Source organism: Helianthus annuus, chromosome 14 (genome assembly GCF_002127325.2).
Source record: "Helianthus annuus cultivar XRQ/B chromosome 14, HanXRQr2.0-SUNRISE, whole genome shotgun sequence".
Classification (NCBI taxonomy): domain Eukaryota; kingdom Viridiplantae; phylum Streptophyta; class Magnoliopsida; order Asterales; family Asteraceae; genus Helianthus; species Helianthus annuus.
Genome location: NC_035446.2, coordinates 122255423 through 122281481, shown reverse-complemented (window position 1 = coordinate 122281481; position 26059 = coordinate 122255423). Strand labels below are relative to the sequence as shown.

At 43.1% G+C, this 26059-nt stretch overlaps 2 protein-coding genes across 2 annotated transcripts; both read left to right on the top strand.

Annotated features, from left to right (window-relative positions):
• Window positions 1-11: 11 nt before the first annotated feature.
• On the top strand, window positions 12-24488 carry LOC110907290 (mannitol dehydrogenase). The gene is made up of 3 exons (XM_022152290.1): window positions 12-221; window positions 23906-24059; window positions 24150-24488. Exons 1-3 carry the CDS (start codon window positions 12-14, stop codon window positions 24326-24328), a joined length of 543 nt encoding a protein of 180 aa, XP_022007982.1. The 3' UTR covers window positions 24329-24488.
• A 217-nt stretch (window positions 24489-24705) lies between these two features.
• LOC118486548 (chaperone protein ClpB3, chloroplastic-like) lies at window positions 24706-26059 on the top strand. Its single transcript, XM_035983066.1, has 2 exons — window positions 24706-24764; window positions 25396-26059. Exons 1-2 carry the CDS (start codon window positions 24706-24708, stop codon window positions 25853-25855), a joined length of 519 nt encoding a protein of 172 aa, XP_035838959.1. The 3' UTR covers window positions 25856-26059.

The window sequence follows — 26059 nt, the reverse complement described above, 5'->3', positions numbered from 1 at the left end:
ACTCCGATCACATGGTTGCAGATGAGCATTTTGTACTCCGTTGGCCGGAGAATTTGCCACTTGATTCCGGTGCACCCTTGCTATGTGCTGGGGTCACAACTTATAGCCCTCTCAAGTACTTTGGATTGGACAAGCCTGGTATGAAAGTGGGTGTGGTTGGTCTCAGTTGGCTTGGTCATGTTGCTGTGAAGATGGCTAAGGCGTTTGGGGCTGAAGTTACTGTTTTTAGTACTTCCCCTGCTAAGGAGAAAGAAGGCATTGAGGGACTTAAAGCTGACCATTTTATAAACAGTAAAGATGAACATCAGATGTGTAACACCTCGAAATTTTGTGTCCAATAATGTATTGACACGTGTCTTAAGTTTACACGTGGCGTATTGTATTTAATAAAGGACGAATGTTGACAAACCTTGAAAGTATGTAAATTCGAGGGTTATAAATGTCAAACAAGGGTAAGTATACTGTATAGTAACCCTAAAAGATGCTCGTACCTTAAAACGAATAAATCATGGATCGTACGGAAGCGAAACGCGGAAGAAAGTGAGAGATTACAAGCTGCGGGGGTTAACTGTGTCAACATGTTTAATTATACCTCGGAGTGACCTTTTGACGTACCCGAAACCTTGTAACAGTATAATACGCTCACTAGAATATAATATATAAATTCCGCGAAGTTCCGTTTTAAAACGAGAAACTTATGACCAAATTCGTATGAGAGGGGTTAAAAGCGTCAACTATATAAATTAAGGCTTCTCGGATAATAAGTAAACTATCCGGGGGCTTAACTACACGGGTAAATAACGCGAGGTCCTTAATTGTAAATAACCGAGGGCCATATCGCAAAGTTACCCCTTCAAACCCGAAAGGTCAGGTTATTAATTACCAAGATTTTGGTAATCATTGTAAAAAGATTTAAAAAGATTGTTTCTTAACCCCTTACGGATCGTAAAGGTCATGCCTTACGGACCGTAAGGGAGCGCATGATTGATTTAGATCCGCCATAGGCTTACGGACCGCAAGGCCCAAGCCATACGGTCCGTAAGCGACGCCCAGCGACAGAAATATGGCTGTTGGCTCTTTTAAGCGGCAAGACAATTATGGATGGGTTTTCCAGAGTCATGGGCGCCCCCTACTCGACCCATAACACCTAGAGACACATGCCCATTATCCATGATCATTTGTAGACCAATGTGTGATGATCTAAGAGCATTTCTTGCACTATAAATAGACCTTCAATGTTCACAACTTAAACACACCTCAAACACACTCTTCTGATCATACTTGGAGCTCTCAAAGCTTTATCTTATCATTCTAAGTTGTGCACAAGTCTCTGTAAGTATGCCAAACCTTTTATGGTTTTGTTTTTGCTTAGTTTAGCCTAAAAGTCAATCCGTCGTAACTAACGATTGACTTTGCGATAACTCACGAATGGTTCAGTGAATTGTCGAATCAAAAGTGGTTATGTGTTGGTATTTAAGTGGGTAATAAACCTCTAAAAGGGCTCCCACTGATCACCACTCTAACTATGTCGAATGTCGACTCAAACGTGCACTTAAAAAGTCAACAGAAAGTCATTTTGCGATTTTGTACATAATCTGTAATGTATATGCTATGAAACCTGTTTTGATGATCATAAAACATGATATTAAGTATATAAACTTGTCTAAACTCGTTTGATTCGGCCATTTGCTATATTGACCCGGTTCGGAGCCGAATGTCGCAAAAGTTTGACTTTTGCTTTGACTTCAGTTCTGACCCGTTTTAGTATAATGTAGATATGCCTTAGGACTCTCGTAGGACCAGGTCACGTGTTGGTATCACCCTCTGTGACCGGTTCGTTGTTTATCCGAGTCTTTTACGCATTTCCGTTAATTACTTAAAAGTTGACCGTAACGCCCTTTTTAAAATAAAACGAGTATTTCGGACATGTGAAGGGACCATAACCTTGCTTACTAAATTCTAAGCATGTCCCTAAAGTTTCACGCCAATCCGAGGTCTAGAATGGGAGTTATGCTAAATAGCGCATTTATAAGAAACTTTTGTAATAAACGGCGCAATTAGCATAACGCCTACCTAAACCAAGATTTCGTCACCAAAACTTTTACCCACTGTAGTAAAATAATATTTTGGGATTTTTAAAGATTTTTAATAAATTTTAACCTGCTCATAACCTGCGGTTATGGCTACGGTTCGGTAAATACCGAATATCCCCTTTTCGGCCAAAACTTGAGTTCTACAAGGTCTTTTGACCCGATTCCAGTTGCTACTGATTTTAAATAATAAATAAGATATTTTAAACTTATTAAACTGATCGGGAAACTCAGGTTTCCTGTAGAACTCAGAAATCCCTTTAAAAGTCTTTAAAATGACCGGAAAACCCCTACGGGGCGTATAATGAACTAAAACTCGTTACGGGCATTATGGAAGGTATCCTACTGATACCACAACCTCATTAAAGTATATTAACTTAGGAAAACAGTGTAAGACTCTTACTGTTACCCGTCGCGCCTATCACGCGCACGGTTCGGCTTATGTAACTAATTTACATAAATTAGCCGATGCGGGTCAAACCATATCATTTTGACCCCAAAATCCAGAGTGTGAATATTAAGCCCATATAAAACAAGTCTCCGAACTTGTTGGGTCAGAATCACATTCCATTCTCGGTTTTCGCCTTTCACGCGATTAAACCGTATCTATCCCTCGAAACTAACCGGTCTAGGCTACGGCTAATATAAAGACCCGTTAGGATTCTAATAGGTTATTTAAAACCTTTGTTCCAGAATAAGGAGCCCCAGTAAAAGATATCAGTGATTTAATTGATTAAGGAATATACATTTCAAAGGTAAATACTTTTAACTTATTTTCCCTTATACGGGCTTGGGTTACGGTATATAAAATACCGCTTGATTGAGCATCAAATAATTCCATCGTTTAGGTGGTTAATTGAATAGTTTGATCGGCTCATTTAAACAGTCTTGTTACTTAAAATCCTTTGGGGGGTTAATGACCATGTCCCGGATATCCTAGGCATCATTTTACGAAATGGCCACGACCTTGACAGTCGGGTGTAGGCGTACACCCGGTATTATGTCTATATTATTAAAAGACGTAGCCGATGGTTTACCCACCTCGGTTTTACGCAAATGTGGTGTGTCTATTGATCTTTAACCCGGACAGGATCCGGGCTACTGAACGCAAAGAAGGAACATGTAATTCGTTCACAAGATTATAACTTTAATTAATTCTCCCAAGTTAAATAAACATGTTTATGCCATGTGCATCCAAATCAATTTTCAACCATTTTACAAAATGAGTCAGTTGATTGTATTTACCAGTGTAAACTGACGTATTTTTCCAAAAAGATTAAGTGCAGATACTACACGTAATTGGCTGGTAGTAGCTCCCTAGCATCTAAGGAAGTCTCGCAAGCTTGATGTCTATCTGTTGAACAATATTTTTATTTATTTGATCCATCCTGTGGATACTATTCGACTACTTGTGATACAATTGGATATTACAGTAAATGGTTGAATTATATTTATCTTTATGCTTCCGCTGTGCATTTATATATTGTGGTTTGACTATATTGTTGCCAACTATGTCACGGTAATCCCCCACCGGGCCCACCGGTGATACACGTGGAAATCGGGGTGTGACAGGTTGGTATCAGAGCCAACATTGAGTGAATTAAACACTATCTTAATGTGTTTAATCTCAGTGACACAATTGCACATACTTGAGTCTAGACAAGAACATAGGACAAATTCGAATTGTTATTCCAAATTTGTCTTTTCCTTTTTATTATGGTATTTAAAGTTTTAAAAAGCAGGAAATATGCCGCCAGTGAGATTCCGAGGAAGAGGAAGGGGAAGAAGAGGCAGAGGAGAGATCGTTACACATCACGATCACGAAGCCGGACCTTCAAATACGCGAGCTCCTTCAACCACAAGGAGTGAAGAACCGCAAAGGCGAAGAGACCTTTATGAACCTGCGAGGCATTCCACCTCGCATAGCTCAACGCCATCATACCGGCACTCATTCGGGCCAAATTCCGAGAATGACCCCAACAACCCGCAACCCTCCTTCATACCTCTACAGCGTTCGGTATCACACCGAAATTTTGACAACCCTACTCCATACTTCAGAGGTCAGTTTAATCCAGCTGACTACATCCAGGAACCTTCAGGTTTTGTTCCATTAGGGCCGCAAGATCACTTCTCCGAAGATCATATGGACGAGGATACTGATCCGACAGAACCTGCTCGTGGTACGCCCACGCACCCAATAGAAATCTCTGATGGGTCATCCTTCCATGGTGCACCCTATTAGGGACCGGATAGCTTCATGGCGTTATTTAATCAACACGAGTGGTACCATACGCCACAGTCATCACAACAGCCGCAACATCCGCGAGATCCCTCCGAGGATCCACATTTCATGGCAGTTACGCCACCACCTCCGCCACCGGCACAGCCAGTAATGCCTGATCCGCCAAGGCGTAGAAGGACAAATGCCCGTATGTCCACACGAGGAGGAGGGGATTTCTACTTCAGCACCCCTCGACACTCTAGTAGTAGCCACTACCCGCCACTACAAGAAGAAGGACCTTCAAGTCCTGTACAGGAGGCGAACTCCGCACCAGCTGCACCAACTTCGCCACCCTTTGGGTATGACTACCCAATACCTGCGTACACGGGTCCAACGGCTTACAACCCGTTCGAACCGTCATCTCAAGCACATTACAACTACAACTATGAGCGCGACCCATACGTGGTGTCGGCCAGGTATAATGCACGATATCCCGACGGAGCTCATGGGAACATGGGAGCACCGGACTACTCAGCTCATGGGTATCCAACATCTCCCAGACCTCCAGTTCCGCAACAGGCGCCACAACCACGTTTCTCTCCTCCCGAACAAGAAGAAATACTCCACCGTTTGAGCCGTGTGCAGAGAGAATTCGAGGAAGAACGTAAGAGCCACCGAGGATTCCTCAAGGGCTTAGCAAACCTACTAAAGGGCAAGAAGAAGAAACGTGACCATTAGTCCTTATGTATGTTCTGATGTAATGTTTATTTTAAAAGAAGTCCCTGCGTGGACATTTATCGTATTTCAGTCCCTATGTGGACTTATCTTTTAGTCCTTGCATGGACACTTATCTTGTATTAGTCCCTGCGTGGACTTGCCACTTATTCTAAACCTCTATGTAGGTATGTACTATTTAAAAGTCCCGTTTAGGGCGGTGTGTAATCGTATTAAAATTTTGGAATATTATGTTATGAATTTCATTTTGTGATTACTATATATGAAATAAATCAAAACCATTCCTTTTAATTTGATCTGCCAAAATAAAGAATCTTAGAGTGAAACCTAGCCAGGTGTCTTTTAAGATCCGGCCAAGATGGTAAGACCTAATTAAAAGATTCTGATTCCCTGTTAACCTCTGTAAGCATGTTAACAATCATGACAGATGTGATTCGTTAAAATTACACACGCCATTCTTATACAAGAATCCTTAAAAGGATTCCAAAGCCCAAAATAATGATATAATAAATCATGGGTTAAATCATCAATAAAGATGATCACTTGTTAAACATCCATAAATGATGTAGTGCCTAAGGGCCAAATTATCAAACATCCGTTAGTGATGTAGTGCCTATGGGCCATAATTGCTGTCATAATAAGACAAAAGACAGTGGTGGTTTATGACTCCCTGTCAGAAGGAGTAAAAGGACTACGGTTCAAACCTTCATACCTTGATTCTCTGTAATCTCGGCTAACATTATAATAACGTCCTCGTGACTAGGCTTTTATGCCACTAGCAATATAAATTGTAATTAGGATAAGTATGTTCAAATCCTAAATGTAATGTGAGTAACAAATTAACCAAATATGGTCTTCAATACCATGGTTGATGAATTGCCATAAAAGACAATTCAATGATAAACTCCTAAACAGAATTTTCATTATCTTCTGCAGCATATACAAGCTAATATGGCGAATCCAAATGGAGGGGAGTAGTCATACAAATGAAAATGATTATGATAATGCCCAAATAAATTTAACGGGCGCTCAACTCAAGGTTCTTGTCGACAATGCTGTGCAAGCAGCTCTGGATCGACAATATACAGAATCCCGAAGCAGAACAGTTTCCAAACCACCATCAAAGCCAAAGACACACTCAAAAACCCACAGCAAACCACTATCCAAACCTAAGAAGGACGACGATAACCACTCATCCAAGCCCAAGAAAGACGACGACAATCACTCGTCAAATGAAAATAGTGTTCGTCGCGAACGGGAGTATACTGATGCTTCCCGTGCTAGGGGCTGCACATACAAGTACTTCGTATCTTGTAAACCCCGAGACTTTACGGGGGAGAAGGGTGCTGTCGAATGCATGACATGGTTGGATGAGATGGACACAGTAGTGGACATCAGTGGCTGCGCTGAAAGGGATGTAGTGAAGTTTGTGTCACAGTCATTTAAGGGCGAGGCCCTAGCTTGGTGGAGGGCGCTGGTTCAGGCCTCAGGAAAAGCTGTGCTTTACAGCATGACGTGGGAGGAATTCGTTTCTCTCATCAGGGAAAATTACTGCCCTCAGCATGAGGTGGAGAAGATAGAGTCCGATTTTGTGTCATTGGTGATGACAAATCTGGACTGCCAGGCCTACCTGACGAGCTTCAATACGATGTCTCGCTTGGTTCCTTATCTAGTCACCCCGGAACCAAGGAGGATTGCTCGTTTTATCGGGGGGTTAGAACCCGCGATAAAGGCTAGTGTGAAGGCCTCTCGGCCAACGACCTTCAGGTCTGTGACTGACCTCTCTTTGTCCCTCACGATGGACGCGGTCCGACTGAGATCGCAGAGGAACAAAGAGGCCGAAAAGAGAAAGTGTGAGGATGATACCTCGGCGAAGGTCAGGAAAGAAACACCGTGGAAACGGTGATGGCAAGAGAGGGGGCGAGTCGAGAAAGGATGGGCAACAATCGGGAGAGAAGCCCAAATGCAAGAACTGCCAGAAATTCCACTTCGGGATGTCACACCCCCAAAATCCCACACGCGGAGTACCACCGCTTGGAGGCGTGACTGACCAGGACCAAACCATCAATTATATCAAACATAGCATTTAATAGTAATCATAAGTATAATTGATGTTCAAAACCAAACGTTATATATGTAGCGGAAGCATTAAATGTAAAACCCAAATCATAAGTATCAATGTGTGAATGTAAAAGTGTTTAATATGCATTCACATGTCCTTGTCCACAACGACCCGCTTCTCCTCTGGTGCAAGCTCCAAATATCCCTAAGGTCCTGCAAGGCATGCAGCAAATAATCAACAAACTAGTTGAGCGAGTTCACAGGAAGTAAGTTCATAATATAGTGCATAAGTATAACTAGTGGGGGCTTCCCATGTTTATCCTGGCTAATGAGGGCTTCTCATTAACGGTACTTACTAGACTAACTTCCGACCATGTGTTCTTCTTTACCGAGAACAGGAAAACGTACAGGGTCACGTAGGCTTTACGTGACGTGCCCTTCCCCGAGGACAGTGGTACGCGTGGGGGCTACGTAGGCTTTACGCAGCGTGGCCTTCCGACCTGGAAGCCAGTGGATGGTATTGGGTTACGTAGGCTTTACGTAACGTGTCCTCCCGACCCGGGAGACGTATGGCAAATATACTGGGTTACGTAGGCTTTACGTAACGTGTCCTGACTAACCTGAGGACGATGGTCTATAGTCTGGTATATGCGTAAGTACGAGTAACTCCTTTTACAATAACATATCCAACCCAATTCCCAACCCGGGAATCCCATGCCTTGGCTGTGTGAACTCACCTTGGTTTGCTCGGCAGATACACAAGTGAACAGGTAACAAGTAATTGATCAATCACGTCCTATCATGTATTTATTCAAGTCAGGTTCGATTCACGTATAGCACATAGGGTTACACAGAGTAAACAAGTTGTAAGCATACAAATCATGGCCCAAACAAAACTAATCAATCGTGCGAGTGGTAACCCATCCGTCCGGATGGGCATTCCGTGCGTGTGGCATTTCGTGCGGATGGCCACTGGTCCATCCGGATGGAAATCCGTACGAGTGACACTCATCCGGATGACGGTTCGTGCGGACAGCCTTGTTCGTGCGGACTGTTTGGGTAGTTCGTGCGATTGGACCATCCATGCGGGTAGTCAGTCCGTGCGGACTGCCAATTCGTGCGGACTGTTCGTCCGGTTGTTAATCCGTGCGGTTTATCAAGACAGTTCGTTCCGTGCGGCCGATAATTCGTCCGGTTTACAGTCCGTCCGGATTGAGATTTGTGTGACCGAGTATTGTGAATTCAGTTACAATCACATAACAGACCCTATTTCAATAATTATCGATCAAACAAGCAAATTTATCACGTACACATATGGACCCTAACCGAATCGAAATCAACAAGAACAACGTTATAACATTCATACGAATCAACCCTATCATCTAAGCATGTCACCGATCAAACTAGGGTTTCTACAACCAACCCCAATATCATACACAATTTCCGATTTCATAAACATGTGGCCGATCAACTAAGACATTATCGTTAAACATTATCAATAACAAATCCGATTACATAACATGATGACCGATTAACAAACATATCCGGCCGATCCACCAACATGTTCGGCCGGTCATCTCACGAATTGATTAACCTATTGCCGTGTCCGATTTATCAAGAATATCATTACAATCATACAATTAATATCCGGTTCTAACAACATTCACGTCCGGCCGATCCAACAAGTCCGGCCGATCGAACAAAGCTTAAATCAAACATATCCCTAATCAATTAAACATGCAATTCAGAAATCATTCAATTAAACAAAACGATTAAACACTAACCGATCGAGATAATTTGATCCGAACGATAATAGTCCCAAGGTTCTTGGCCGCCCTTGCTTCGCGAATGAGAGGGAGAGAAAAAGAGAGCTAGGTTTCTTGTGTGTGTTAGGGTTTTGGTAACAAATGAGAAAACTAACTAAGTCCCTAAGGTTATTTGCGCATAGGGGGAGTGGGCCGGCCCATTCGATCGGGCTGCCCTTGGGCCGTGCGTGTTGTGCGATCCAATTTTTATTAACAACAACCACATTTAATACACAATACACGTAGCACATAATGACATATCATTTATTTAAATCAAATCTTGTAATCATAACATGTACGAAGTAGGTCTAAAGTCCGAGTTGTCACATTATCCCCAACAAATTGGAAATTTCGTCCCGAAATTTGGTATGCACTCACTGAGGAAGCTAGATAAACTGTATTGTTCACTGATTTTCCTGGGGTGTCACATCCTCCCCCCGTTGATCTGGAATTTCGTCCCGAAATTCCGAAGTAGTAGCTTCAGCCTCAGTAGTGGTTGCCTTGTTCCCGAATAACTGGGGGTACTTTTCTGTCATCCTGTCTTCGCGTTCCCAGGTGTACTCTGGGCCACGTTTGGAGTTCCAACGAACTCGAACAAGAGGGATTCTCTTGTGTTTGAGGACCTTCACATCCCGGTCCGTGATTTCTACTGGCTCCTCGACGAACTGCAACCGCTCGTCGATAGTGAGTTCCTTAAAAGGAATGATAAGATTTTCATCCGATAGACACTTCTTTAAGTTCGATACGTGAAAGACATTGTGAACTGCCCCGAGTTCAGCTGGTAGGTTCAACTTGTAGGCTACCTTGCCAATCTTTTCTATGATTTCAAAGGGTCCGACATACCGCGGATTTAGTTTGCCCCGTTTGCCAAAACGTACCACACCCTTCCAGGGTGAGACTTTCAATAAAACCCGGTCCCCGACCTCAAATTCCAATGGCTTTCTACGCTTGTCCGCGTAGGCTTTCTGACGGTCGCGTGCTGCCGCCATGCGTTGTCGTATCTGTGCTATCTTTTCTGTGGCGTCCACAACAATCTCTGGACCCGTGATCTGACTATCTCCCACCTCTGCCCAGCAGAGTGGTGACCGGCATTTACGCCCGTACAATGCCTCGAATGGAGCGGCTTGAATGCTGGTGTGATAACTATTATTGTAAGAGAACTCCACCAAAGGAAGATGCTTTTCCCAGCCGTTGCCGAAATCAATGACGCATGCTCTAAGCATGTCTTCGAGCGTCTGGATCGTTCGCTCAGACTGCCCGTCCGTCTGAGGATGATATGCTGTGCTCATGTCTAACCGTGAGCCGAAAGATTTGTGCATTGCTTGCCAAAGCTCTGACGTGAATCGTGCATCGCGATCCGAAATGATGGACGTGGGCACCCCGTGCCTCGAAACAACTTCCTTGAGGTATACGTCTGCGAGAGTGGAGAACTTGTCCGTTTCCTTAATCGGCAGGAAGTGTGCAGACTTGGTGAGTCGATCAACTATGACCCATATTGTGTCGTTCCCTCGCTGAGATCTAGGTAAGCCTGTAACGAAATCCATGGAAATCTCTTCCCATTTCCACTGTGGTATCTTAGGCTGCTGAAGTAGCCCTGCTGGCTTCTGATATTCAACCTTGACTCTCGCACAAGTCAAGCACTTTCCAACGTACGTAGCAATGTGGGCCTTCATACTAGGCCACCAATAGGTAGTGCTGATGTCGTGGTACATTTTATCCGACCCTGGATGTACCGAATAGCGAGACTTGTGAGCTTCATCCATCACAAGTTCGCGTAGACCGCCGTAAAGAGGGACCCAAATCCGGCCCGTTACATAGTAGGCGCCGTCTGCCTTCTGTTCCATCTGTTGTCGTGAGCCGCGTAAGGCTTCAGCCTTGACGTTTTCGGGCTTCAATGCTTCTACCTGAGCATCTCGTATCTGTGCTGGAAGGCTAGACTGAATCGTAAGCTGTAGCGCTCGCACGCGCCGTGGTAGAGTGTCTTTCCGACTGAGGGCGTCAGCCACCACATTGGCTTTGCCTGGATGATACTTGATAGCGCATTCGTAGTCGTTTAGTAATTCAACCCATCGCCGTTGACGCATGTTCAAATCCTTCTGCTTAAGGATATGCTCGAGACTCCTGTGATCGGTGTAAATCGTGCACCTGGTACCGTACAGGTAGTGTCGCCATATCTTAAGCGCGAAAACGACAGCTCCCAGCTCTAAGTCGTGCGTCGTGTAGTTCCGTTCATGAACCTTTAGCTGACGAGAGGCGTAGGCAATAACTTTATCTCTCTGCATCAATACGCAGCCCAGACCCTGTATGGATGCGTCACAATATACTACAAAGTCATCTGTGTCCTCTGGCAATGAAAGAATAGGTGCGCTGCAAAGCCTATCCTTCAGATACTGAAAAGCAGTTTCCTGCGTGTTGCCCCAACGGTAGGTGACACCCTTCTGTGTCAGTAGTGTAAGTGGTTGTGCAATCTTCGAGAAATCCTTGATAAATCGTCTGTAGTAACCTGCCAGACCCAAGAATTGTCGTATTTCTGTCGGTGTACGCGGTGCAGGCCAGCTTCTGATCGAATCTACCTTGGATGGATCGACATGGATCCCATCCTTGTTCACCACATGGCCTAAGAAGTGGACTTCTCGAAGCCAGAAGTCGCATTTAGAAAGCTTGGCGTACAGCTGTTCCTTCCGAAGGAGTTCCAAAATAAGGCGAAGATGCTGCTCGTGTTCCTCCTGACTCTTGGAGTAAATCAGAATGTCGTCGATGAAAACAATGACGAACTTGTCGAGATAGGGTTTGCACACCCTGTTCATCAGATCCATAAATACTGCAGGCGCGTTCGTTAACCCGAATGGCATGACCAGAAACTCGTAGTGACCATAACGAGTTCTGAAGGCTGTCTTGGAGACGTCCTCATCCCGGACTCTCAGCTGATGGTACCCTGACCTCAAATCTATCTTCGAATAGTAACACGACCCTTGCAACTGGTCGAATAAGTCGTCGATGCGCGGAAGAGGATAACGGTTCTTCACCGTCACCTTGTTGAGTTCACGGTAGTCGATGCACATCCTGAACGTACCGTCTTTCTTCTTCACGAAAAGTACTGGAGCTCCCCAAGGCGAAGAGCTTGGTCGTATGAAACCCTTTTCCAAGAGTTCTTGTAGCTGTTTTGACAGTTCCTCCAATTCTGATGGAGCTAGACGATATGGTGCGCGAGCTATGGGTGCTGCTCCCGGAGCGAGCTCGATCTGAAATTCGACCTGACGATGAGGCGGTAAGCCAGGTAAGTCTTCAGGAAACACCTGAGGATAGTCACGTACAACTGGTATGTCTTCCAACTTCTTTTCCTTTGCTGAGGCGTCTGAAACAAGAGCCAGAATGGCTGTGTGACCCTTACGTAAGCATTTCTGAGCCTTCAAGAAAGAGATGATGCCAACCACTGCACCACTCTTGTCGCCTTGAACTTCTAGAGGTTCCTGACCCAAACGAGGAATGCGAATAACCTTTTCGCTGCATAAAATTTCTGCCTGGTGTTGAGATAACCAATCCATCCCAATCACGACGTCGAAGCTACCCAAAACTATGGGAATGAGGTCTAAAGAGAAAGCTTGACCAGCTAGGATAAGATTACAGCCCTGAACTACGTGCGTGGCTTCTAGACTTTTACCGTTAGCTAACTCTACTACATGTTTGGTGGGTAAAAGTGTTGGTGCACGTTTTAGCAGTTGACACATTTTCACAGACATATAGCTTGTATCCGCACCCGAATCAAATAAAACAGTAACGTAAATATTGTCGAGGAGAAACTTACCCATAACAACGTTGGGATCGTTCACTGCGTCGCCTCGACCTAGCACAAAAGCACGACCACGAGCCTCATTGCCGTTGTTGTTGTTGTTCCCGCCGTTATTGTTGCCGTTGCCCTGGTTGTTATTGTTGTTGCGGTTCTGGTTCAACTGAGGGCAATCGCGTTTGAAGTGACCTTCAGCCCCACACTGGAAACATCCCCGGTTTCCACGCTGTGGCTGCTGCTGCTGCTGCTGGTTCTGTGGAGCTGGTTGCTGAGGCTGCTGATTCTGATTCGCAGGCCGTGGACTCCTACAGTCTTTGGCCTCGTGCCCCATCTTAAGGCACCTTTGACAACGACCCTTGTTACACGGGCCGTGGTGATGCCTGTTGCAGTTGTGGCACCTGGGTTGACTACCCTGATATCTCCTCTGTCTGTGACCACTAGAGGATTGCTGACTGGGACTCTGATAGTGATCGATCTTCTGCTGCTGAGCTTGTGGCTGAACAGATGCTGAACCTTTGCTAGAATCTCCATCCCATTTTCTTTTACTGTCACCAGATGTAGCAGGAGTAACTGAGGTGGTGACGTTAGCAGTAGCATTAACACGCTTGGGCAGTCTATTCTGATCCACTGCCTGATCAGTGATGCGATGAGCAAGACGCTGGATTTCTTGGATGTTTTCGAGATTAGCCGACGTCACGTGGCTCTGAATTTCTGGCGCCAATCCCTTGAGATACAACTCAATGCGCTTGTACGGAGGGTCCACCATAGTAGGACACAGAACGGCCAGCTCGTTAGACCGTTTAGTATACGCCTCGATTTCCGATCCAACCATTTTCAAGTTATACAGCTCGTCTTCCAGCTTGTGTATGTCTTCCCGCGTGCAATACTCACGCTTGATGAGTTCCTTAAAGTCGTTCCATGGGGTGGCGTTTGCAGCTGCCAACCCTAAGATCTGGACTTGGGCGTTCCACCAAGTCAGTGCTATCCCTTCCAAAGTGCCGGTGGCAAACTTGACCTTGCGAGCCTCAGGGCACTCGCACATTTCAAATACTGATTCTAGCTTCTCGAACCAGTGGAGTAGTCCCACTGCTCCTTCCGTGCCGCTGAAGGAGTTTGGACGACAGTCCATGAAGTTCTTGAACGTGCAGACAGGCTGCTGCGCGTGTTGACCTATTGTGTACGAGTAGGGCAAAGTTTAAATACAAAAGCTAGTTTAGGAGTGTAGGATCTAAAGATCCTAGCGTAAGTTATAACTACAGGTTATCCTACCTGCTTGAGCAGCCGCAAGTGCTGCTGTGACTTGGGCTTGAACGAGAGCCTCTAGCTGGGCTTGTGTCATGTTGATTCGTCCAGACATGATCTTCATAGTAACAAGTAGCATACGTAAGAATGGTTCGCGAGTAGGGCGATGACAGAAAAGCGTAGGCATATAGGTGTTCTCATGAAATCAAAGCATGTGTATCTAAGCGTAATGCGAGCAAAGTTCTAAACAATTCTAGTATACAGGCAATAAATATAAACCTTATTACCTAGGATGTCGAGCCTTGCACGTGGAGCGAAGCGTCGTTGTGGATCATTGAGAGCACTGTTCTGGTTATAGTCCGGTTTTAATAAAACGTTTTCCCATATTAAAACCAAGTTCTCTATAACCAATGGCTCTGATACCAATCTGTCACACCCCCAAAATCCCACACGCGGAGTACCACCGCTTGGAGGCGTGACTGACCAGGACCAAACCATCAATTATATCAAACATAGCATTTAATAGTAATCATAAGTATAATTGATGTTCAAAACCAAACGTTATATATGTAGCGGAAGCATTAAATGTAAAACCCAAATCATAAGTATCAATGTGTGAATGTAAAAGTGTTTAATATGCATTCACATGTCCTTGTCCACAACGACCCGCTTCTCCTCTGGTGCAAGCTCCAAATATCCCTAAGGTCCTGCAAGGCATGCAGCAAATAATCAACAAACTAGTTGAGCGAGTTCACAGGAAGTAAGTTCATAATATAGTGCATAAGTATAACTAGTGGGGGCTTCCCATGTTTATCCTGGCTAATGAGGGCTTCTCATTAACGGTACTTACTAGACTAACTTCCGACCATGTGTTCTTCTTTACCGAGAACAGGAAAACGTACAGGGTCACGTAGGCTTTACGTGACGTGCCCTTCCCCGAGGACAGTGGTACGCGTGGGGGCTACGTAGGCTTTACGCAGCGTGGCCTTCCGACCTGGAAGCCAGTGGATGGTATTGGGTTACGTAGGCTTTACGTAACGTGTCCTCCCGACCCGGGAGACGTATGGCAAATATACTGGGTTACGTAGGCTTTACGTAACGTGTCCTGACTAACCTGAGGACGATGGTCTATAGTCTGGTATATGCGTAAGTACGAGTAACTCCTTTTACAATAACATATCCAACCCAATTCCCAACCCGGGAATCCCATGCCTTGGCTGTGTGAACTCACCTTGGTTTGCTCGGCAGATACACAAGTGAACAGGTAACAAGTAATTGATCAATCACGTCCTATCATGTATTTATTCAAGTCAGGTTCGATTCACGTATAGCACATAGGGTTACACAGAGTAAACAAGTTGTAAGCATACAAATCATGGCCCAAACAAAACTAATCAATCGTGCGAGTGGTAACCCATCCGTCCGGATGGGCATTCCGTGCGTGTGGCATTTCGTGCGGATGGCCACTGGTCCATCCGGATGGAAATCCGTACGAGTGACACTCATCCGGATGACGGTTCGTGCGGACAGCCTTGTTCGTGCGGACTGTTTGGGTAGTTCGTGCGATTGGACCATCCATGCGGGTAGTCAGTCCGTGCGGACTGCCAATTCGTGCGGACTGTTCGTCCGGTTGTTAATCCGTGCGGTTTATCAAGACAGTTCGTTCCGTGCGGCCGATAATTCGTCCGGTTTACAGTCCGTCCGGATTGAGATTTGTGTGACCGAGTATTGTGAATTCAGTTACAATCACATAACAGACCCTATTTCAATAATTATCGATCAAACAAGCAAATTTATCACGTACACATATGGACCCTAACCGAATCGAAATCAACAAGAACAACGTTATAACATTCATACGAATCAACCCTATCATCTAAGCATGTCACCGATCAAACTAGGGTTTCTACAACCAACCCCAATATCATACACAATTTCCGATTTCATAAACATGTGGCCGATCAACTAAGACATTATCGTTAAACATTATCAATAACAAATCCGATTACATAACATGATGACCGATTAACAAACATATCCGGCCGATCCACCAACATGTTCGGCCGGTCATCTCACGAATTGATTAACCTATTGCCGTGTCCGATTTATCAAGAATATCATTACAATCATACAATTAATATCCGGTTCTAACAACATTCACGTCCGGCCGATCCAACAAGTCCGGCCGATCGAACAAAGCTTAAATCAAACATATCCCTAATCAATTAAACATGCAATTCAGAAATCATTCAATTAAACAAAACGATTAAACACTAACCGATCGAGATAATTTGATCCGAACGATAATAGTCCCAAGGTTCTTGGCCGCCCTTGCTTCGCGAATGAGAGGGAGAGAAAAAGAGAGCTAGGTTTCTTGTGTGTGTTAGGGTTTTGGTAACAAATGAGAAAACTAACTAAGTCCCTAAGGTTATTTGCGCATAGGGGGAGTGGGCCGGCCCATTCGATCGGGCTGCCCTTGGGCCGTGCGTGTTGTGCGATCCAATTTTTATTAACAACAACCACATTTAATACACAATACACGTAGCACATAATGACATATCATTTATTTAAATCAAATCTTGTAATCATAACATGTACGAAGTAGGTCTAAAGTCCGAGTTGTCACACGGGAAGTGCAGGCTTGGGTCGAACTCACAGTCGCAGTCAAAGACGTATGCTTGTGGACTGTGCAAGTCCAAAGACCACAAAACTGTGGACTGTAAGAAGATCAAGGACGCAACCTGCTACAACTGTAGTGAGAAGGGGCACATCAGGAGCAACTGCCCCAAGTTCGCCAAGAAGACTGAAGAACCCAAAAAGAATAACGCTAGAGTCTTCAAAATGGATGTGAAGGAAGCCCTGCAAGACGACAACGTAATAACAAGTACTTTTCTCGTGAATAATATATTTGCAAGAGTACTTTTCGATTCAGGCGCTGACAAATCCTTCGTAGACCAAAAATTTTGCAAACTGTTGAACATGCCTATTAAAACCCTAAATGTAAAGTACGAAGTAGAGCTAGCAGACGGCACTGTAGAGACCGTCTCCACTATATTAGAGGGATGTATGATATCCATTAAGAACCATTCTTTTCCTCTATCTCTACTTCCCTTTAATCTAGCTGGTTTTGACATCGTTCTGGGCATGGACTGGTTAGCGCACAATCAGGCCCAGATAGTCTGCAATAGAAAACAAATTGTGCTAAAGACCCCGACTAGCGAATCGCTCACCATTCGAGGGGATACGCAGTATGGGTTGCCCGAGAACGTATCTATGCTCAAAGCTTCAAGGTGCTTAAAAAGAGGATGTGTCATCTACATGGCACAAGTGATTATTGAAGAATCCAAAGCAAGGATAGAAGACATTCCTGTCATTTCGGAGTATCCAGAAGTTTTCCCTGAAGACCTACCTGGGTTGCCACCAGATAGGCAGGTGGAATTTAGGATAGATATCATTCCTGGAGCAGCTCCCATTGCTAGAGCACCCTACAGGCTAGCACCGACTGAAATGAAGGAATTGAGAACCCAGCTGGATGAACTGTTAGCAAAAGGATTCATCAAGCCTAGTTCGTCTCCCTGGGGAGCACCTGTCCTGTTTGTGAAGAAAAAGGACGGATCGATGCGCCTGTGCATCGATTATCGTGAGCTCAATAAAGTCACGATAAAGAATAGGTACCCATTGCCAAGGATTGACGACTTGTTTGATCAATTGCAAGGGGCTAGCTATTTCTCAAAGATCGACTTGAGGTCGGGCTACCATCAGTTGAAGGTCAGAGATGAAGACGTACACAAAACAACATTTAGGACTCGTTACGGTCACTACGAGTTCCTAGTGATGCCTTTTGGGCTCACAAATGCACCGGCTGCGTTCATGGATCTCATGAATCACGTCTGTAAGCCGTACTTGGACAAATTTGTCATCGTTTTCATCGACGACATCCTTATCTATTCAAGGAATAAAGCCGACCATGAGAAACACCTACGATGTATTCTCGAATTACTGCATCGCGAGAAACTCTATGCCAAATTCTCTAAATGTGAATTCTGGCTACGAGAAGTCCAATTTCTTGGACATGTCGTAAGTGAAAGTGGTATCCAGGTGGATCCCGCTAAGGTAGAGGCGGTCATGAATTGGCAAGAGCCAAAGACGTCCACAGAGATCCGTAGTTTCCTGGGATTGGCAGGATACTACAGGAGATTCATTGAGAATTTCTCAAGGATTGCTGCGCCATTAACTTCTCTAACGAAGAAGAAGGAAAAGTTTATTTGGGGCCCTAAGCAGCAAGAATCCTTTGATATTTTGAAACAAAGGCTGAGCAACGCTCCTGTGTTGACGCTACCGGAAGGTACCGAAGAGTTCGTAGTTTACTGCGACGCGTCACACACAGGCATGGGGTGTGTGCTCATGCAGAAAGGAAAAGTGATTGCCTATGCTTCACGACAGTTAAAGGTGCACGAAAAGAATTACACCACCCATGACTTGGAACTGGGTGCCGTTGTATTCGCACTAAAACTGTGGAGGCATTATTTATATGGAATCAAGTTTGTGATCTATTCAGATCACAAAAGCCTTCAACATTTGTTCAATCAGAAGGAGCTAAACATGAGGCAACGCCGTTGGATGGAGACCCTGAATGATTATGATTGTGAGATCAGGTACCATCCCGGCAAAGCGAATGTAGTCGTTGATGCCCTGAGCCAGAAAGAAAGGATGAAACCCATCCGAATCAATGCGAGGAGGATGGAAGTAAAGAATAACTTGATTGAAAGGATATTAGCTGCACAGCGAGAGGCTGTGTTGGAAGCTAATTACCCTAAGGAAAAATTAGGAATAACTGAGGAGCAGTTGACTCTCCACAAGGATGGACTTTTGAGATTGAATGGGCAGATATGGGTTCCTATTTATGGAGGACTACGAGATGTTATCCTCCAGGAAGCCCATAGCTCCAAATATTCTGTCTATCCTGGAGCAGACAAGATGTATCAGGATTTAATGGCAAATTATTGGTGGATAGGCTTGAAAAAGTCTGTAGCCGCTTATGTAGCCAAATGCTTGACTTGTGCGCAAGTCAAAGCTGAGCATCAAAAGCCATCTGGCTTGCTACAACAGCCTGAACTTCCTGAATGGAAATGGGAGTGTGTAACTATGGATTTCATCACCAAGTTACCAAAAACGAGCAAAGGAAACGACACAATATGGGTTATAGTCGATCGACTGACTAAGTCAGCTCATTTCTTACCCATTAAGGAGACTTATAGCTCCGATACATTGGCCCAGTTATATGTTGATAAGATTGTCGCCCTACATGGCATACCTGTGTCTATTATCTCTGATCGAGATACGAGATACACGTCTCATTTCTGGAAAAGTTTCCAGCAATCTTTGGGCACGCGTTTGAACTTTAGTACGGCTTACCATCCTCAGACAGACGGTCAGAGTGAGCGTACTATTCAGACGTTAGAGGACATGCTGCGAGCATGTGCTATCGATCTAGGCGGTAGTTGGGATAAGAACCTACCCCTAATCGAATTCTCCTACAACAATAGCTACCATACCAGCATAAAGGCTGCGCCTTTCGAGGCATTATACGGTAGGAAGTGTAGATCGCCTGTTTGTTGGACGGAAGTGGGAGAGGTCCAATTATCAGGACCGGAGATAGTTTTCGAGACAACGGACAAGATTGTCCAGATTCGAGAACGTCTCAAGGCTGCCCGTGATAGGCAGAAAAGTTACGCTGATCCGAAGCGTAAGGATTTTCACTTTGAGGTAGGTGAAAAAGTGTTACTAAAGGTATCACCCTGGAAAGGGGTGATGCGTTTCGGTAAGAAGGGTAAACTGAGCCCGCGATACATAGGAACTTTTGAGGTTATCGAACGGGTCGTGTCGGTTGCCTATAAATTAAACTTACCAGAAGAGCTCAATGGAATTCATAATGTGTTCCACATCTGCAATCTAAAGAAGTGTTTCGCTGATGAATCATTGGTGATCCCACACACAGATGTGCATATAGATGAGAGCTTGAAGTTTGTGGAGAAGCCTTTGTCGATTGAAGACCGACAGGTGAAAAAGCTCCGAAGAAAACATGTGCCAATAGTTAAAGTTAAATGGGATGCCCGTAGAGGTCCCGAATTCACGTGGGAAGTAGAATCCACGATGAAAGAGAAATATCCCTATTTGTTTGAGTAAATCTCGGGTCGAGATTTATTTTAAGGGGGTGAGGATGTAACACCTCGAAATTTTGTGTCCAATAATGTATTGACACGTGTCTTAAGTTTACACGTGGCGTATTGTATTTAATAAAGGACGAATGTTGACAAACCTTGAAAGTATGTAAATTCGAGGGTTATAAATGTCAAACAAGGGTAAGTATACTGTATAGTAACCCTAAAAGATGCTCGTACCATAAAACGAATAAATCATGGATCGTACGGAAGCGAAACGCGGAAGAAAGTGAGAGATTACAAGCTGCGGGGGTTAACTGTGTCAACATGTTTAATTATACCTCTGAGTGACCCTTTGACGTACCCAAAACCTTGTAACAGTATAATACGCTCACTATAATATAATATAAATTCCGCGAAGTTCCGTTTTAAAACGAGAAACTTATGACCAAATTCGTACGAGAGGGGTTAAAAGCGTCAACTATATAAATTAAGGCTTCTCGGATAATAAGTAAACTATCCGGGGGCTTAACTACACGGGTAAATAATGCGAGGTCCTTAATTGTAAATAACCGAGGGCCATATCGCAATGTTACCCCTTCAAACCCAAAAGGTCAGGTTATTAATTACCAAGATTTTGGTAATCATTGTAAAAAGATTTAAAAAGATTGTTTCTTAACCCCTTACGGATCGTAAAGGTCATGCCTTACGGACCGTAAGGGAGCGCATGATTGATTTAGATCCGCCATAGGCTTACGGACCGCAAGGCCCAAGCCATACGGTCCGTAAGCGACGCCCAGCGACAGAAATATGGCTGTTGGCTCTTTTAAGCGGCAAGACAATTATGGATGGGTTTTCCAGAGCCATGGGCGCCCCCTACTCGACCCATAACACCTAGAGACACCTGCCCATCATCCATGATCACTTGTAGACCAATGTGTGATGATCTAAGAGCATTTCTTGCACTATAAATAGACCTTCAATGTTCACAACTTAAACACACCTCAAACATACTCTTCTGATCATACTTGGAGCTCTCAAAGCTTTCTCTTATCATTTAAGTTGTGCACAAGTCTCTGTAAGTATGCCAAACCTTTTATGGTTTTGTTTTTGCTTAGTTTAGCCTAAAATTTAATCCGTCGTAACTAACGATTAACTTTGCGATAACTCACGAATGGTTCAGTGAATTGTCGAATCAAAAGTGGTTATGTGTTGGTATTTATGTGGGTAATAAACCTCTAAAAGGGCTCCCACTGATCACCACTCTAACTATGTCGAATGTCGAGTCAAATGTGCACTTAAAAAGTCAACAGAAAGTCATTTTGCGATTTTGTACATAATCTGTAATGTATATGCTATGAAACCTGTTTTGATGATCATAAAACATGATATTAAGTATATAAACTTGTCTAAACTCGTTTGATTCGGCCATTTGCTATATTGACCCGGTTCGGAGCCGAATGTCGCAAAAGTTTGACTTTTGCTTTGACTTCAGTTCTGATCCGTTTTAGTACAATGTAGATATGCCTTAGGACTCTCGTAGGACCAGGTCACGTGTTGGTATCACCCTCTGTGACCGGTTCGTTGTTTATCCGAGTCTTTTACGCATTTCCGTTAATTACTTAAAAGTTGACCGTAACGCCCTTTTTAAAATAAAACGAGTATTTCGGACACGTGAAGGGACCATAACCTTGCTTACTAAATTCTAAGCATGTCCCTAAAGTTTCACGCCAATCCGAGGTCTAGAATGGGAGTTATGCTAAATAGCGCATTTATAAGAAACTTTTGTAATAAACGGCGCAATTAGCATAACGCCTACCTAAACCAAGATTTCGTCACCAAAACTTTTACCCACTGTAGTAAAATAATATTTTGGGATTTTTAAAGATTTTTAATAAATTTTAACCTGCTCATAACCTGCGGTTATGGCTACGGTTCGGTAAAATACCGAATATGCCCTTTTCGGCCAAAACTTGAGTTCTACAAGGTCTTTTGACCCGATTCCAGTTGCTACTGATTTTAAATAATAAATAAGATATTTTAAACTTATTAAACTGGTCGGGAAACTCAGGTTTCCTGTAGAACTCAGAAATCCCTTTAAAAGTCTTTAAAATGACCGGAAAACCCCTACGGGGCGTATAATGAACTAAAACTCGTTACGGGCATTATAGAAGGTATCCTACTGATACCACAACCTCTTTAAAGTATATTAACTTAGGAAAACAGTGTAAGACTCTTACTGTTACCCGTCGCGCCTATCGCGCGCACGGTTCGGCTTATGTAACTAATTTACATAAATTAGCCGATGCGGGTCAAACCATATCATTTTGACCCCAAAATCCAGAGTGTGAATATTAAGCCCATGTAAAACAAGTCTCCGAACTTGTTGGGTCAGAATCACATTCCATTCTCGGTTTTCGCCTTTCACGCGATTAAACCATATCTATCCCTCGAAACTAACCGGTCTAGGCTACGGCTAATATAAAGACCCGTTAGGATTCTAATAGGTTATTTAAAACCTTTGTTCCAGAATAAGGAGCCCCAGTAAAAGATATCGGTGATTTAATTGATTAAGGAATATACATTGCAAAGGTAAATACTTTTAACTTATTTTCCCTTATACGGGCTTGGGTTACGGTATATAAAATACCGCTTGATTGAGCATCAAATAATTCCATCGTTTAGGTGGTTAATTGAATAGTTTGATCGGCTCATTTAAACAGTCTTGTTACTTAAAAGCCTTTGGGGGTTAATGACCATGTCCCGGATATCCTAGGCATCATTTTACGAAATGGCCACGACCTTGACAGTCGGGTGTAGGCGTACACCCGGTATTATGTCTATATTATTAAAAGACGTAGCCGATGGTTTACCCACCTCGGTTTTACGCAAATGTGGTGTGTCTATTGATCTTTAACCCGGACAGGATCCGGGCTACTGAACGCAAAGAAGGAACATGTAATTTGTTCACAAGATTATAATTTTAAATAATTCTCCCAAGTTAAATAAACATGTTTATGCCATGTGCATCCAAACCAATTTTCAACCATTTTACAAAATGAGTCAGTTGATTGTATTTACCAGTGTAAACTGACGTATTTTCCCAAAAAGATTAAGTGCAGGTACTACACGTAATTGGCTGGTAGTAGCTCCCTAGCATCTAAGGAAGTCTCGCAAGCTTGATGTCTATCTGTTGAACAATATTTTTATTTATTTGATCCATCCTGTGGATACTATTCGACTACTTGTGATACAATTGGATATTACAGTAAATGGTTGAATTATATTTATCTTTATGCTTCCGCTGTGCATTTATATATTGTGGTTTGACTATATTGTTGCCAACTACGTCACGGTAATCCCCCACCGGGCCCACCGGTGATACACGTGGAAATCGGGGTGTGACAAGATGCAGGTGAGATTTTATATTAAATAATACTGGTAATTGGTATATTAGAGCATCCACAATAAGGGATTTTTTCTCATTTTTAGAAGCCATGTTGGAGAGAGAGTGGTGAGGTGGAGGAGAGAAGATGTTGATTAGTTTGTGGTGAAAAATGAGAAAAAATGAGTTTGTGAGAGGGGGAAGGAGGAGAGAGGAGAGAGGAGAGAGGAGAGAGAGGAAAAGTGTTTTTATGGGTTGTGAGAGGGGCAAAAGAGAGAAACTTTGTTATTGGTTGGACAATGCCAACATGGCAACCCAAAAACATGAAAAAATGGATGGTTATTGGGGATGCTCTTATTCATGATTCATTTGCTATGACTTGGAGTTTACTTTGGGTTTTGTTTTATCATGTTAATAGGCTGTTAGGGGTACACTCGATGGCATCATTGACACAGTGTCCGCAAATCATGCAATTGCGCCATTACTTAATGCACTTACACCCCATGGAAAGCTTGTTCTTGCTGGTGCACCCGAGAAACCACTTGAAGTAGCAGCATTTTCACTGCTCATGGGTAACAATTTTGACCAATATTGAATTCTGTTTTCCTTTTAGCAAGCTGATGAAATTAAGCTAAAATGGTGTTACATTTGGTTTTTAACAGGGAGAAAGCTTGTTGCTGGTAGTTATATTGGCGGCATTACACAAAATCAGGAAATGCTTGACTTTGCAGCAAAGTATGGGATAACTGCAGATATAGAGGTTGTAGCGATAGACTATGTGAAATCCGATGTAAGGTACCGATTTGTGATAGATGTGGCCAACTCGATCAAGGCTGAATAGGTTGATTCATGAAACTCTTGATGAATGTTTCATTTCTCTTATAAGTTTTTTTTTTTTTGCATTTGTGAGCATGTTTTAGGGAAGTGAGAGTCCTGAGGTTTAATTACTTGTATGCATTTGTTAATGGTTTTTTTAGATATGTATCAAACTATCGAAATCACATTTTTATGTATCAAAATTTTAGTTTGTTGCTATTATATGTACCCACTGGTTACGGTCACCACTATGACCACCAGTGGTGGATGTAGGATTTTATTCTAATGAGTTTCTTTTGGTAAATTCTCTTTAATTATCACTATTTTTTTCTAAATTCTACAAAGTTCTCACTAATTTTTTTCGTTTTTTTCCAAACCCACTGGGTTTCTAAGAACCCCCAAATGTGGGCTGGATCCGCCCCTGATGACCACCTCCGTCACAGGAAGTATCAAAGGCACTTGTACATAAATCCAAACCTAATGAACACCATCACCATAATTGAGCACTCAAATTGTAGTGGTGCAGGCACTCTATCCTGTCAAAAGATTGTGGACCACTGGACCAGCGATAAATATAAGGATTTTCATATTCGGGCAAGATAAGGGAAGCAAAATAGATTTTTTTTTTTGTTCATATATAGTTCCTAATAAATAGTAAGTTAATATTAACAATCAAATTAACAAAAACAAATTAAAATTAAAAATTAATATAAAAACCATCAGCAGTGCTAAAAAATAGGACAAGCAGAATTATAGAAGACAAAGAAGTAACATAAACTAAGTTATTATAAATAAACAATTAGCATATAACAAAAACTTGTAGTTAGTGAAATAGCATGAAAAAAAAAAATAGGGTCTTGCTTTTAATCTTTAAAAAAAAGGGTAAATTACAGTTTTCGTCCTTTATGTTTGTATCGTATTACAATGGATAGCTTTTAACTTCAATAATTACAATCACAATCCTTTATTTGGAAAATCCATTACACTTTACATCCTTTAGCACTAACAAGGTTAAAATTTTCAATTAACTTTATTAACTTAAGGGCAGTTTAGTCTTTTTACTTAATTATTTATAGTATAACTAAAAAAAAGAAAATTAAATATAAATAACCCCTTTCACTTTGACTCTCTCTCTGACACACATTTTGACCTCTCTCTCAAATCAAATCAGGAGCCACCACCGTCAAACCCACCACCACTCACCACCCACCAACAACCACCATCATCAGATCTGAAGCCTGTCACCAACAACCCACCACCAGATCTGAAGCTTGTTCATGTTTCAACCGCTGTTGCCGCCATCACCTCATGCCACCACCATTTAGCCGCCGTCACCTCCTGCCACCACCACCAACCACTGTCACCCGTTAAAAAGATTGATAGGGTAAAGCAAGAAATGGAAGCGGCTGAACGCGATTGCCATCTTAACCGTGCTGTGGAACTCAAATACGGAACGCTAATGACTCTTCAACTACAACTGGAAGAAGCCGAGAGAAATCTTTCTGATTACCAACATTCCGCGAATACCCTTATCAAATCTCCAACAATCTGAGAGAGATAAACTTGTGTCTCTCGAACACGTTCTCCATAAAAGAGTTATCGGTCAAGATATGGCGGTCAAATCTGTGGCAGATGCGATGCGAAGGTCAAGAGTGGGTCTTTTCGATTGCTGAATTTCGTCGGTCTGTATTTTCTGATTGATTTCTTACTGTTATGATTGTGATTTTGAATTGTGAAATTGATTGGTTTGGGGATT